The sequence below is a fragment of the Diaporthe batatas genome (genome assembly GCF_019321695.1).
Source record: "Diaporthe batatas strain CRI 302-4 chromosome Unknown Contig00023, whole genome shotgun sequence".
In the NCBI taxonomy this organism is placed as follows: Eukaryota; Fungi; Ascomycota; class Sordariomycetes; order Diaporthales; family Diaporthaceae; genus Diaporthe; species Diaporthe batatas.
The window spans coordinates 199,551-212,240 of NW_025408570.1; the positions used below are offsets into that span (position 1 = coordinate 199,551).

Genomic DNA, 12,690 nt, shown 5'->3' on the forward strand with positions numbered 1-12,690 from the left:
GTGAGCCTGTATCTAGACAGGGTGGCTGACCCAAACTGTTGTTGTTGTTGCTGCTGCTGCTCCCTCGGCGAGGCCAGGGAAGCCACAAGACACGCGTGGGATTGTACCGTGCCGAGGATACATACCCTGGCGCTTGCCCAGATGACGCAGGGTCGCCAGCCCTGTCGCGGTAAGCTCCAGGTACGGGTCCAATAAAATGGTCCAAGCTCCAGGCTGACAGGGGTTTGAGCTTCTGGAAGGCCAGCCTCGCCATTGATTGATTTCAAAGTCGCACGACAGCCACGCGACACCCTCGTGTCCCTCCCACCCGACCTCCTTGACCTTCACCCCTCGACATTGGCTACGAGGCCAGCAACACCAGCGACAATGGTCCGCGAGCGCAAGGAAAAACGAGCCAAGAACATCAAGCTCAAACAGCCTGACCGGTCCGGCCCGACGGAAAAGACGCTGCTCGACATTGCCGACGAGAGGAACCTCTTCAAGCAGGCCGCCGCCAAGGAGCGCCAGAACAAGCGCCAGAACGGCGAGGCTGTCGACGATGACGACGACGACGACTACGACAACGACGACGACGACGAGGGCCTGTCCCCCGGTGCAGAGCGCCTCCTCGAGACGCTGCTCTACTCGGTCTCGCTGGCGATGCTGCACCTGACCCTCGACGTGCTGGTGCAGCAGCAGTATGCCATGGACATGGAGTGGTTCAAGATCGCACAGAGGGCCCTGCAGGCTCTGATGGCCTTTACCGCTCTCGTCTACGCCCTCCACCCCCACGCCGCAGCCACCACGGTCGTGCCCGGCCTGCCCCTGCGCCTCCAGGACCATGCCAGGCAGGCCATATTCCTGGCCATGGGCACCGCCGCCGGCTGCTACCTGATCCACATCACAAACAAGTTCGGCTACATCGCCGTCCTCAAGCAGGCCCCTCCCCTCGGCTGCCTCTGGGTCTGGTCCGTCATCGAGCTCCGCCTCGCCCTGGCCGTGGCCAGTCTTGCCGCGTCGGGCGCCTTCTTCTGGCAGGGCGGCTATACTATTAGCTGAGCAGGCACGGTCGTCTCAGCAATATGCCTGCTCATAGCTACCGGGTCCGCTCTGCAGTCCACGCACGAGGCCAGGGAATAAGGACAACACGCCGGATAGACTCGTCCGAGGATCGATGTGGACTCTGAAAAGGCTGTATTGGAGGCACCCAACCTGTATGAATTCGCATGTGGCACCCATCCCGAAACCCAACTGGCGTGCTCTGATAATCAACCAACCGGAAAATCCAAACAAGACGCTACTTGTCCACGTCAGTCATGCCAACAAGTCCTTGATGGTCTCCTCGTACCCCTGCGGCTTCCGCCCGAGTATCTCCTCCAGGTCCCCCGTCACTAGCGCGGCCTCGCCGTCCTTGATGCCCTCCCACGCGGTCGCCCAGCTCCTGCACTTGTCCTCGGACCCAAACACCCGCAGCACCTGCGGCAGCCTCACATACTCGTCGACCCCGACCTCCCGGATCCTGAACGTCTTGCCCACGGCCCTCCCCAGGATCCCCACCGTCTCCGCGAGGCTGACCTCCCTCGGCCCGGAGAGCAGCACCTTGCCGTTGACAAGCCGCTGCGGGAACTGCCCGCCGACCCCGCAGTACCGCGCGACCAGCCGCGCGCTCGCCTCGCCGAGCTCGTCCCGCCGGACCCAGCTCACGCCGGGGCCCGACCCGTCGTGCGGGATCAGCACCTCGGCCCCGTCCGCCGCGGCCCTCGGGTCCAGGAACGCCGTGTAGATCGGGTACGACTCCGAGTACAGGCCCTCCCGGATCGACGTGTACGTGAACCCCGGGTCCTCCCCCGCGAGCCGGGCCAGGTGCGCCTCGCTGTCGAGGTGCGCCTGCATCACGACCGCCTTGGACTCCGCCTTGAGCGCCCCGCCCGCCGCGTCGCTGCCGAAGCCCAGGCTGCTGTAGAAGATGTGCTTGACGCCCGCCCGCTTGGCGGCGTCTATGGCTGGGAGTTGCACCTTTGCGGGAAACACCCCCCCCCCCTGCGTCAGCACGGGCTGGCTCTGTTCACAGGCAGAGGGAGACGACACCATCTCTCCCCCCCCCCAAAGAAAAAAATCAAAGTCTGTAGAAAACTCACCTTCACCCTGTAATCGTGGACGTGGCTGGGGTACGACACGAGGAACAGCACGTCCAGCCCGCTGAAGGCGAGCTCCAGCTCCTGCGGCGGCGACTCGTACGACGCCCTGCGCGCCCTCACCCCGGCGTCGCGGTACCCGGCCTCGACCTTGTCCGGGTGCCGGCTGATGAGCGTCACGCGGTCGCCGGGCACCAGCCGCAGCAGGTGCCTGTAGGTGCTGCCGCCCAGGCCGCCCGCGGCGGGGAAGATGCCGACCTCCTTCGTGCTGCTCATGGCGGTGCCTGCGGGGCTGTAGATGTGTGTGTACCGGGTGATGGTCGGGATTACTACGGGTTCGAAGCGTTGTGGTGGCGGTGGACTGCTCATGCGGTCGATATGGGGTCCTTTCCTTACAACTAGAATAGATAGATGGCTCTGGGCTGATGATGATGATGATGATGCACGTTGTGTCGATGACGGTCCCGTCCAGAGTTTATATTAGCAACGCTCAATAAGACGTGACGTTATAGAGCCGATCTTCTATGTTATCCTTATGTAAGGAGTTCCTTCTTATAAATCCTGAGGCTATTCCCCACCCGCGGATGGAGCAAGATGTTACAGCGTGCACCCCCGGTTCCAGAATCTTGACGTTCTATGACGACAGGGGGGGGGGTTGGGCAATAGCCGACAGACACCATCTAGTCTATCCTCCTTTTCCCCGACGTGGGGAGAGATCTGCCCACAGCTAGCCGTTCACACCCGCTGTTCACAATTCTTCCTTCCTTGACCTGGATCTTAACCTGCATAAATCATGTGAAAAGCCATCCTTGGAAGGCAGGCCTCAGGTGGTCGACATCCACAAATGTCAGCATGTGTTGGAGGGAGAGGTTGTGACTAGGTGCCTCTGCCTCCCCCTCCCTGCCTTGGTACTAACGCCGAGACCGTCAGGATCGCAAATGCGACTTGTCTAGTCTAGATAGACGCCTGAAACGGTGTTGATCCAGATTAGTCATCCCTGGCCGTCCCGCCGAGGGTGACATGTCCGAAGTCTGACACTGGCAGTTTCGATGTCAGCATCGCGCCGATAGGTCGGGCCAGACCTCATGCATGCGAGCCGACACATAACTAGGAGATAAAAAGATGGCAGCCGAAGACACCCCGATCCGCTCCACCTGCCACTGCGGCGCCATCACGGTCACGGCGCCCCGGCTGCCCGGGTACACCAACGCCTGCCAGTGCACCATATGCAGGCGCTACGGCGCCGCGTGGGCCTACTACCGCCCGGACGAGGTGAGGATCGAGACCAGGCCCGGCGCCGTGGCGAGGCAGTACGTCTGGGGGGACCGGGGGATCTCCTTTAACTTTTGTGATTCTTGTGGATGCGTGTCAGTCAGGCCCTTCCTTGGTCATTCACCCCTCCCTCCCTCCCTCCCTTCACGAGATTTCTTTTTTTTTTTTGGGGGGGGGGGGTTTGAAGAAGCTCATCGATTGATCAATCCCGTGCATGTGCAGATGCTACTGGTGGCCGCTGGAGCAGCCTCCTCCCCCTGGTAGTACTGACGGGGAAGAGTACAAGATGGGCATCAACACCAATAATATGGACCCGGGGCTTTTGAAGTACGTCGATAGGAGGTTTGACTATGCCGTCTTGAAGATTCCGGTGCGGTCAAAGGATACCGCGCATCCTGAGGATCACGCGACCTATTGAGACTGGTCTCAAAAGGGTTGGGAAGGACATCGTGTCTTCAATGTGGGAATCCGTATACGGAGCTACTCGATATTTATTGATTTCATTCCATCTCAATGTTTCTGTATCTGCAATTTTTCCAGCTCGAGACTTGGATGACAATTTAAGAACATTGAAAGCACATGGTGCTTTTCCCTAGATCCCAGCATCTAACACTGTCCGAGTACATATCACACAAAGACCTGCGAGTCCTCTGCAAATCTCTACCTAGGTACATTATCACCTACAATATTTTTTTAACATGGTATGAAGGCGCCGTGCATGTCTTCGGACGTACCGTATGGTATACATATGTACGGAATGGAAGCCAAACCAGTCATAAAGAAAGCTAGTAACTTCCTGTATAGAGAGGTTCGAGGGTGTGCACTACTACTGGTTTCGATCCTATTCCACATACGTCCGAGGACATACATGGCGCCTTCGTACGGCGGTAAATGCTCAAGACCAAGCGCTTAAAAAACATACGGTGTCGTGGACTACTAGTAGGTAGTCTAACAGCCCAGAAGGTGACAAGTAAATGAACAGTTGCACAAAAGCATATATATAAATTGGCTGCAGCCGAATTGAAATTTCATACGTGGTCTCAGCAACCCTCCACAGCGGCCCTTTCGACGACACCCACAACCTCAATCTCAATCACTCCGTCCTCAGTCACACCACATGAGCCTTCTACAAGTTTCTCTGCTTCAACGGCCACTGGAACGGCTGCCGCTTTGGACTCCAACCAAGACGAAGACGAGACGATGATTCCGGTGCCAAGATCAGATGCGGTGTCGGCCTAGAAGTGCCCCTGGCTGTAATCGTGGCGGGGCTAAGTGTGTGGTTCATTCTCAAGCGGAAGACACGGCCAGATGGGTCGCAATTAGCGAGGGTCAAAAGATGGGCTCCAAAAGGGGTTGCGTTCTCGAGGCTCGGATGATATGACCCAACATGGCTCGCCTTTTCTCGGGTCGGATGATGGGCACGAGTACATAAGCGAGGAAACGTCAGCGACGTTCGTCACGAGCACGCCAAAATGGGAATTGAAGGATAAATTCTTCCACGGGCTCCAGAGTTTGGCGTTGTCACCGTGGTATCAACGTCCCAGGATTCCCAACTCAGTGATCAACAGACTTGCGGCCTCCCACTCACGTGTCTTACGAGCTGCCATAATAGTCTTGCTTCCCCTCAAATAAATGGCACATCGATTTGGGAAGGACGCGTAAGACGTGGCTCGGGCCCCCGATCAATACAAGTCACGAATATTGTCATTCAACTAAGTACTTAAGTAAGCGATGACATGCGCAATTTTGCGTTAGCCACCCCTAGCTGCGGCAGAACCCGTAATACCCTGGCAGCCTCTTTGATCTCGCAGCGCGAGTAATTGGCTTTAATGGAAATCATGTGTCAAACCACAGGATATGAATTACAACAGGTATGGATGTTGTCCGGTAACGGAGTGTGGGGGTTCATTTTGGTTGCTCTTTGCAAACCTTGGAGCGACTTTTTTGGTGCTTTGTTAGGTCGATTGCGGGCCGAAGCGAGTTCAGTCTTGCGAGTTGACAAAAGAGTGCCAATTGCAGACAAATTCAGCTGCCAATGCATGTGTCAATGGCCATTTGGGCCTAGCACATATGTATGGCATGATGATCTTCGCACCCTATGCCTTGCGGCTGATCAGTGGATATGTCTCACAAAGGAATCAGGTCATGCCCAGAACATTCGGTTAGATAAAATTGATCAGGCCCCCCACACGTTTCTTTGTGTGGATGATTTGCTAGACCGTGAGCTGCGGACTGGCCCTTCGCTAAATTTTAGAGCACGAGCAGAGGTCAGGCCTGACAAGATGGATGCAAGATTCGAGACCGCATAGGCTAGCATAGATCAATTTGACGTAAGCGGTCCTCACAGACTTCTAAATTATGGATCAAGAAGCTATAAAGGGCGTTGGACCAGTTTGCCAGTGAGAGCCGGTCGACGAATAAACACTCTGTAGTGCCATATGATACCTCACACCTCACCCACTTCAGCTTCCTAAAGTTTGCTACCCACACCTATACTTTAAAGATACTCACAATGCTGGTGAGGATTGCAGGCCTATTGGCCTGTCTGACTTGTTCGGCACTTGCCAACCCCATCACGGGGTCTGAGCTCGAATCTCGAGCGGCCACTCCCTATCTGGCCACATTCGAAGACAAAGTCCCTGTCGACATATTTTCCGACGTGGTGAATGCGCCAGAAATTGGCTCATACAACGGCCTCCGGTGGCAGGGATTCTGTAGGTCTCGTCCGAGGTACCATGTAATTAGTGTTGAGATGAACTCGGCTGACCACCATTGTTCCCACCCAAAGATACCATCCAGCCGGGAATATTGGGCTTTCTATACATTGGTAGTCTGCTTCCCAACAGTGGCATCAACGGTGCAGGATACGATACGCTTGGGTCACTAGACACAAATACGCCCTACATCGCACGCAAGCTCACCGTCGAGAGCCGCGTCATTTCTCAGAGACCAACTGTAGACTTGAAATCCTTCTGGTGAGCAGCTCCCACACAAAATTTGAACTGTGTTTGGGAAGTTTTGATCCCCCATCTTCGTTGTCCTGTGTAAAGGGCTTCACCAGGCCACGGATTCATCATGAACCCCGTATGCATATAAATTGACTTCCAGGTTCCCATATTCAAGCGAAACAGACTTTCTTTTTTATCGGCTGTGATGGCTGACGTCTGATCGTGCAGGTGGGGATGCCAGACTGGTCTCAAGCAATACGTCCTGACGCTGCCAGTCGGGTGTAACTTGACCATCATCGGCGAATACGCTTTCCAGGAGAAGGTGAGAAAGACGATCCGGTTCCAGCCCATTCTCATCCAATTGGTGGGAAATATGAGATATGTGGATTTGGGGGACCAGTTCAAGGGTCTTGACACGATCACTTTCATCACACAGTACGACCTCGGACTGAATGGGGCGACTTCTTTTGATGACTTTTCCTACACTATAAACCGCTGAATGCATTAAAGTGCCGCTCCTTGGAGAAATAGCTTATAGAATCATCGAAGAACTCCTTGAGGCATTCATAAATCGAATACTTCCATACATGGCTGCCAGACAAGGACTCTAGTTCCCAGTGATACCTTGTTTGTCTCCATATCTCTTCATCGACTCGACCATCACTAGAGCAAAAGCTAGGTACAGGAACATCGAAAACAACTTGAATCGCGTATATGGCTTCGGAGGTATAACTAGGTACAGAATAGAGACGAAACCAGACGACTTGAATGGTCTGAGTTCTTCAAATGGGTAACGGAACCGAACAACTAGGTAGGTCTACGTAACCACACCGCACTTTCTGAGCATCTGAAGTTTCCACGAACAGATGTGCCAACACATATTAGAAACTGCCATCAGGTCAAAGTCCTTGACGTAAATCCGTTGAATAATGGTATCGGCTCCAAACGAATGCTCAGTTCGCTAACAAAACATTGCAAATGAACGTCCGTCACATTGAAATAGGACAATTCCGCGCCGCCGGTATTTCGAGCTCATTTAGTGCGAATGGTAAATGCAATTGTAACCTCAAATCTATACCCTAGCTTAGTGAAGTAACGGCAATCTCAATCACCTGCACTGAACCTCTGTGGTGGTGAAGCTCTTCAAGAGACAACCCCCAGTCGTGTTGTTTGCCATAGTGTTATGCATGTCATTGTGTGCAGAGAAACGAATAATGAGATCCATGAAAGTGACACATCCTACATGCGTAAACACTTGAAGACATTATTTTTTACATCTCAGGACACCATTCTCGTCCAACGAATTGGAAGAGCAGGATAGAGCTCTAATCGTTACACCCGATCCCTCAGGAATGCCAGAGAGATCCCAAGACGAAGCTAGACGACCGATACCATCACAACGATCGGCATGATACGTACAGCTAGAGATGACCCATATACAGACAGCACCCGGACCAGCCGAGCAGACCATCTCGAGACCTCCAATTGCCACAAGGGAGTTTTTGAACTCAAGCACAGCGCCGCGGGAGCCAGAATAAGCACCGGTATTTACTCGGGGCATTCCTCATAGACTCCGACTCTCATTCACCAGACCAACAGTCCATTTATGCGAACTTACTTGCAGAGGCAACACAAGCTCCCTCTCTCGCTCTCGACCATCCACTGCAGAATCACACAGGTTGGAGCAGCCACAGTGCCTCTACTTAGCTAAGTAGCCAAAAGGTCAAAAATGCAGGGCCAGGAACGTGGAAGAACCACCAGCAGGCCTTGCCTGCCTCGCGCGATATCACGGCGACTGATCAAGGTCGACAGAGAGTTCGACAGAGGAGTGGTGCACCGAGCGCCGAGCGCCGAGGGTTGAGCGAGGCCCGGGGGCCGCCGACAGAAAACCATCCCGGATGCCGTTCGTTCGTTCGTCGACCGATCGATCGGCACGCCCTCAGTGTACCGCGTGAACGGAAGCTAGTCAGCACGAAAGTTTAACCGGCCACGGACATGATCTGTTGCGTAGGTCCTTCTCTTAAATGAACAGATGTCGTGGACGTCGCCAGAGGCCAGGCATGTGCGCGGTTGCGCGCTGACTCAGGATCCAGATGTCCGTCCGCCTTGCCCGGATGTCCTTCCCGCAATTGTGGCATCAGTGTCTCCTAATAGTTGCACTCGTCGCGAAAATATATATCCAGTGTGCGCTTGGATGCCACAGCAAAGAGCGCCTAAATAAAGTCCCGAATGGACATGCAGACTCCTCAGCTGACAACATCACCACTATACAAGCTAGTCCGCACCGCATGGCATCCTCCGCATCAAATCCCCTACTCAGACACTGCGTAGCAAGTCACGACAGGAATTTCCGGTCCATGAGGCCGCCCCCAAACAAGAAAGGATTCAATGCCAAGTAGGTAGGTAAGAAACCCAGCAAAAAAGACCAGAAGCCTCCCGACTGTAGCCGCCAGGCCTCGACCGGACCGGTTCACCCCTGGCCTGGGGAGCGCCGCAGAGCCGCCTGTCACTCTAGCTCTCCATCCAGAGGCCCACTTGCACAAAGAAAGGTGGGTATTTGCCAGGCTTTTCCCGCCCGCTCATGACAATTTAGTAGTCAAGAAGAACGCACGCCCAAGAGCACCGGCCCGACTGCAGCGCACAAGGACAGTCATGGATGGCATCACGGCAACTGTCCGTTAGTTGGGTAACCTTGATCGCAGGTATTAAATCCTATCCTCGCCAGCCATCTCCAAAAGGAGAAGGTTACTCGCAAGGAGCTAGACACTAGAAGGCAGGAAGAATGCCCCGTAGGGAGCAATGCCTTGTGGGGCGCCCACATTGCGCGCGTTCGAGAACATGTCAAAAAATGGCCTTGGGCGCCTGGCTGGCTGCCTTGGAAAAGAAAAAGCGGAAGAACGTGTGGTAGTCCGGGTACCCACACGACACGCCCACTTCATAGTAACGTCACAGCAGGCCATTTTTCACCATTCACTGTTGTTGTGTGTGTGGGCTTTTATTATGGGGTGTAAGTGAGGCATGTGTTGCAACTTGCAAGTGTGTTGTTTTTGGGCCACGCGCCTGACCTCGAGGGCGGTGCATGGTTGCGGGCGATTCAGGCGGTAAGGCAGCTTGTGAACGACAGATAGTCACCTGATTCCTGTGCTGTCTGGTGGTGCTGCTTTGCGGTGGTACCCCATGGGCCGGCCTCGCAGTCCCCATCGATCCGCCCTCTCCGCATTTCGCAGGTTTCTTGTCGTCCGGGGCAGGACCACGGGGAAAAGGGGGCGGCCTTGGCCTTGATTTTGGGACCATGACGGCTCAGCTGATTGACATCACGGGGTATTTGACATGAGCAGTACAGACTGTGGTTGTGCGATGGGGAGCCTCCTTCGGCCGGCTCCGAAAAATCATCCGTCGTTCCTTTTCCTCCCGCAACCCGGCTGCGGCTGTCATCGGAAGCCGGGTGCACACTGCTGTGAGGGCTGCGCCGCAATCAGGCCCTTTCCCGGGGGGCTTGACACCTGGGCTGGCAGGCTGGCCTGTGCTCGCGCAATTATGCGACGGCGGAATGGTCTCGTACCTGACGATCGGTGAATCGGATCGAAACATGGGAGCTCCCGCCGTTCTGGATTTCTGGGAGGTTCCCAAGCCGTGGGCCCCACGATGCTGTTTCCGGCATCTGCACGCGGGAACGTACGTAATAGATCCATGGCATATGAAAAAAACACAGCAAAAATTCTGTTTCAAGGCCTCAAGTTCATACGCCTCTCAAAGAAAAGCACACTGGTATCCACTTGGACCAGACAAAATAGGCCGACAGTGATGCCGTGAAGAACTATATGAGTTTCAGTGACGACTTATGAAATAATCATCAAGTAAGTCATCAAGTAAGGACTCCGATGTTCAGTAGCGCGACACCATAACAGGTACTCCTGATGTGCAGGGTTCGACTGAGCTGGCCGGGCTGGCTGGCTGGCTGGCTGGATGCTGGTGAACGAGCGAATCCCTTGAAGATGCCATGCTCAAACTGCCAAGGGTTGCCACGAGGTCTTACTCGAGCCCAGCTGAACGGAACATTGCTCGCAAGTCAGAATCGTGCTGTCTCCAAGTGGTGGCGGCGAGGGGACGGGGCGGCTGGCCGGCCGGCAAGGGACTCGAAAGACAGGCAAAGAAAGCTTGAGAGGTACACTGCAGCAGCCCTGGAGGGCTGGAACTCGTGGCTGGCCTGGGCCATGACAGTGGTGTGAAACGTGCCATGGTGGAAGATGTCTTATTCGGCGGGCGGGCGACGGCTATTATGTAAAATCAATGCAGGCAGGGCAGCGGGAGCGCATCACCTCATATATGGGCGCCTGCAAGCTATAGCTTAAAATCGAAACACATCTGATGATGTTTGCTTCTCCTCGGAAGGTTGAACAACGTTCATGACCACACGAAAGACCGGTGGTGCCTGACAAGGCGATGGGAATGGCCGGTCGAGAAGCGCCTACTGCCACTGCATGTTGAACGTGACTGCGGCATGACGTCCTCTTGCTTGCTGAATGCGGAGAATGGGGTGGAGGTCTAGGTTTCCCCGGATTTTGGATTTGCTTCTGCACGAAGATGCCCCGAGGGGGCCTGCTTCGGCTGCGAAGCTTGGAATGGTAATAAGGGCGACGTCGGGAGTTGTTCCTGGCGTCCGGACTACGTGGTCCGGTGATGTGCTAAGGCTGGCGCTCGCCCAGCGAGGTGACAACGGTCTCACAACAAGTGCGGCTCCGCGGAGATGGCCAGATCTACGGAGTACTTGATACCACAGCAGCCATGGAGTAGACTGCCCCTCGTTTTGGGCTCCCCAGTGGTGTAAGCCACTGGCTTATACTGCGATGTCAAGGGCTGTCCCAAGCATCTCGCCGCCCGGGACGCAGACTGGAGTCAGGTTCTCGCCGCCGGCGACGTGACAGCATTAGCATCAAGTAATGGCATTGACTGGAGCAGACTTTCCGGCGGAGGGTGCATGTGAATGACGAAAAGCCTGCCAAGGGCTCGCAAGGCGCGGTCAAACAAAGCCTTTGGAGCCAGGTCTGAGGTTCATTGGCAGGTTGGTACGGTCCGATCAGATAGGATTTGGACCCAGTGACGTTTTCGTTAAAAGAACCATGCTGGATGGAGCGAGTGGGATGGCGAACTGAGAAAACTCTGCTGGTTCTGGCTGGATTCGTCAGTAGTACAAGGCCTAGCGACAAGTACTCGGTAAAAATGCGCCAGCTGACTGACTGTGCCGTGTACCGCAAGTAGTGTTTCCGGGAAAAGCTTCCAGGGGGCCGGGGCCGGGGCCATGGAGGAAACAACAAGGGATTTTCTGCGCCGTGACAACCAATAGAGCAGCTGGCCCTGCACCATGTGACGGAATCAAGCGACGGTAGTTCGCAAGTCCGGGCAGAAATTGCGAGCTCTGTTGGTGGCTCTGGCGCGTGCTCTGGCCCAGGGCCCTGGCAGGAGGAGCTGAGGAGCTGAGGAGCAGGCAAGGAAGGCAGGGAAGGCAAAAAAGAAGGGAAAATTTCTGTGCAGGGATTTCCAAGTTGGTCCAAGTTGGGTCCAGCAAGCAACGGCCTGGAGTCCAGGAGTCCAGGAGTCCAGGAGTCGTGGACAAAAAGGACCGCTCTCAGCCGAAAAGGAGCACGTCCTGGGGCAGAGAGGCTTGCCAATGCAGTGCCGATGGATCGTGGGTGGGTTCGACTGGATGGGGGTTTGGTGGTAGCCCATATAAGCCGTGATGGAAGCCGGCTGCAGAATGGCGTGAAAACTCAAATCCGTGACGGAGTCGGGCCCCCAAAGTACGGAGCAGGCCACGGCTGGATGACTCAGGGGGAGCCAACTCTGTTCCAACCCTGTACGAGGTACCTCGTGTGCATGGCGCACACGCCCAGCCCACTTCCCATGGCAGGTACCAGTACATGGCTCCATAATGCCGACTCGTCCAGGCTTTTCAAAGAGGAGCCATCTGGAAGTAAGTCAGAAAGTCGGGCAGTCACAGTCAGTCTGGTGCGAGGGGAATGAATGAATGAAAGGCGACATCTCGAACGAGGGAGGACGTTTGGAAATTGAATGATGACGGGCGGCTGACGGTGACGCTGCAAGTACCAATGTCCACTGTAATGCGGTCTTGTGTGTTTTGTTGCCAAGATTAGAAACCGATCTCGCTCTGATCTCACTCATGCGGCGATTGACGTCGAGGGGGAGGGAAGGCGCAACCACCGTCGACCAGATTCTGGTAGCTACCCCAAAAACGGATGGAGGGGCAGGAGGGGCTGAGGGGTTTGGTTGGGCCATTTCAGGCCCCCCCCCCCCGACATTGACACATTGACAAGACGAGGAGGCTCTGCGCCCTGCCA

The 12,690-nt window shown here is 55.3% G+C and overlaps 3 protein-coding genes across 3 annotated transcripts; 2 read left to right on the forward strand and 1 right to left on the reverse strand.

Moving 5' to 3' along the window:
• Positions 1 to 263: 263 nt before the first annotated feature.
• On the reverse strand, positions 264 to 2,632 carry KVR01_013098 (uncharacterized protein). The gene is made up of 2 exons (XM_044785371.1): positions 2,118 to 2,632; positions 264 to 1,995 (listed from the first exon to the last, which is right to left on the reverse strand). Exons 1-2 carry the CDS (start codon positions 2,481 to 2,483, stop codon positions 1,294 to 1,296), a joined length of 1,068 nt encoding a protein of 355 aa, XP_044637974.1. The 5' UTR covers positions 2,484 to 2,632; the 3' UTR covers positions 264 to 1,293.
• KVR01_013064 (uncharacterized protein) lies at positions 367 to 1,038 on the forward strand (the record flags this gene model as incomplete). The annotated part of the gene is made up of 2 exons (XM_044783394.1): positions 367 to 677; positions 717 to 1,038. The coding sequence occupies 2 exons, from the start codon at positions 367 to 369 to the stop codon at positions 1,036 to 1,038; spliced, it is 633 nt and encodes a 210-aa protein (XP_044637940.1).
• Positions 2,633 to 2,767: 135 nt separating the features above from the next.
• Positions 2,768 to 3,981, forward strand: KVR01_013037 (uncharacterized protein). Its single transcript, XM_044787217.1, has 2 exons — positions 2,768 to 3,481; positions 3,609 to 3,981. Exons 1-2 carry the CDS (start codon positions 3,237 to 3,239, stop codon positions 3,802 to 3,804), a joined length of 441 nt encoding a protein of 146 aa, XP_044637913.1. The 5' UTR covers positions 2,768 to 3,236; the 3' UTR covers positions 3,805 to 3,981.
• The last annotated feature ends 8,709 nt before the right edge of the window (positions 3,982 to 12,690 follow it).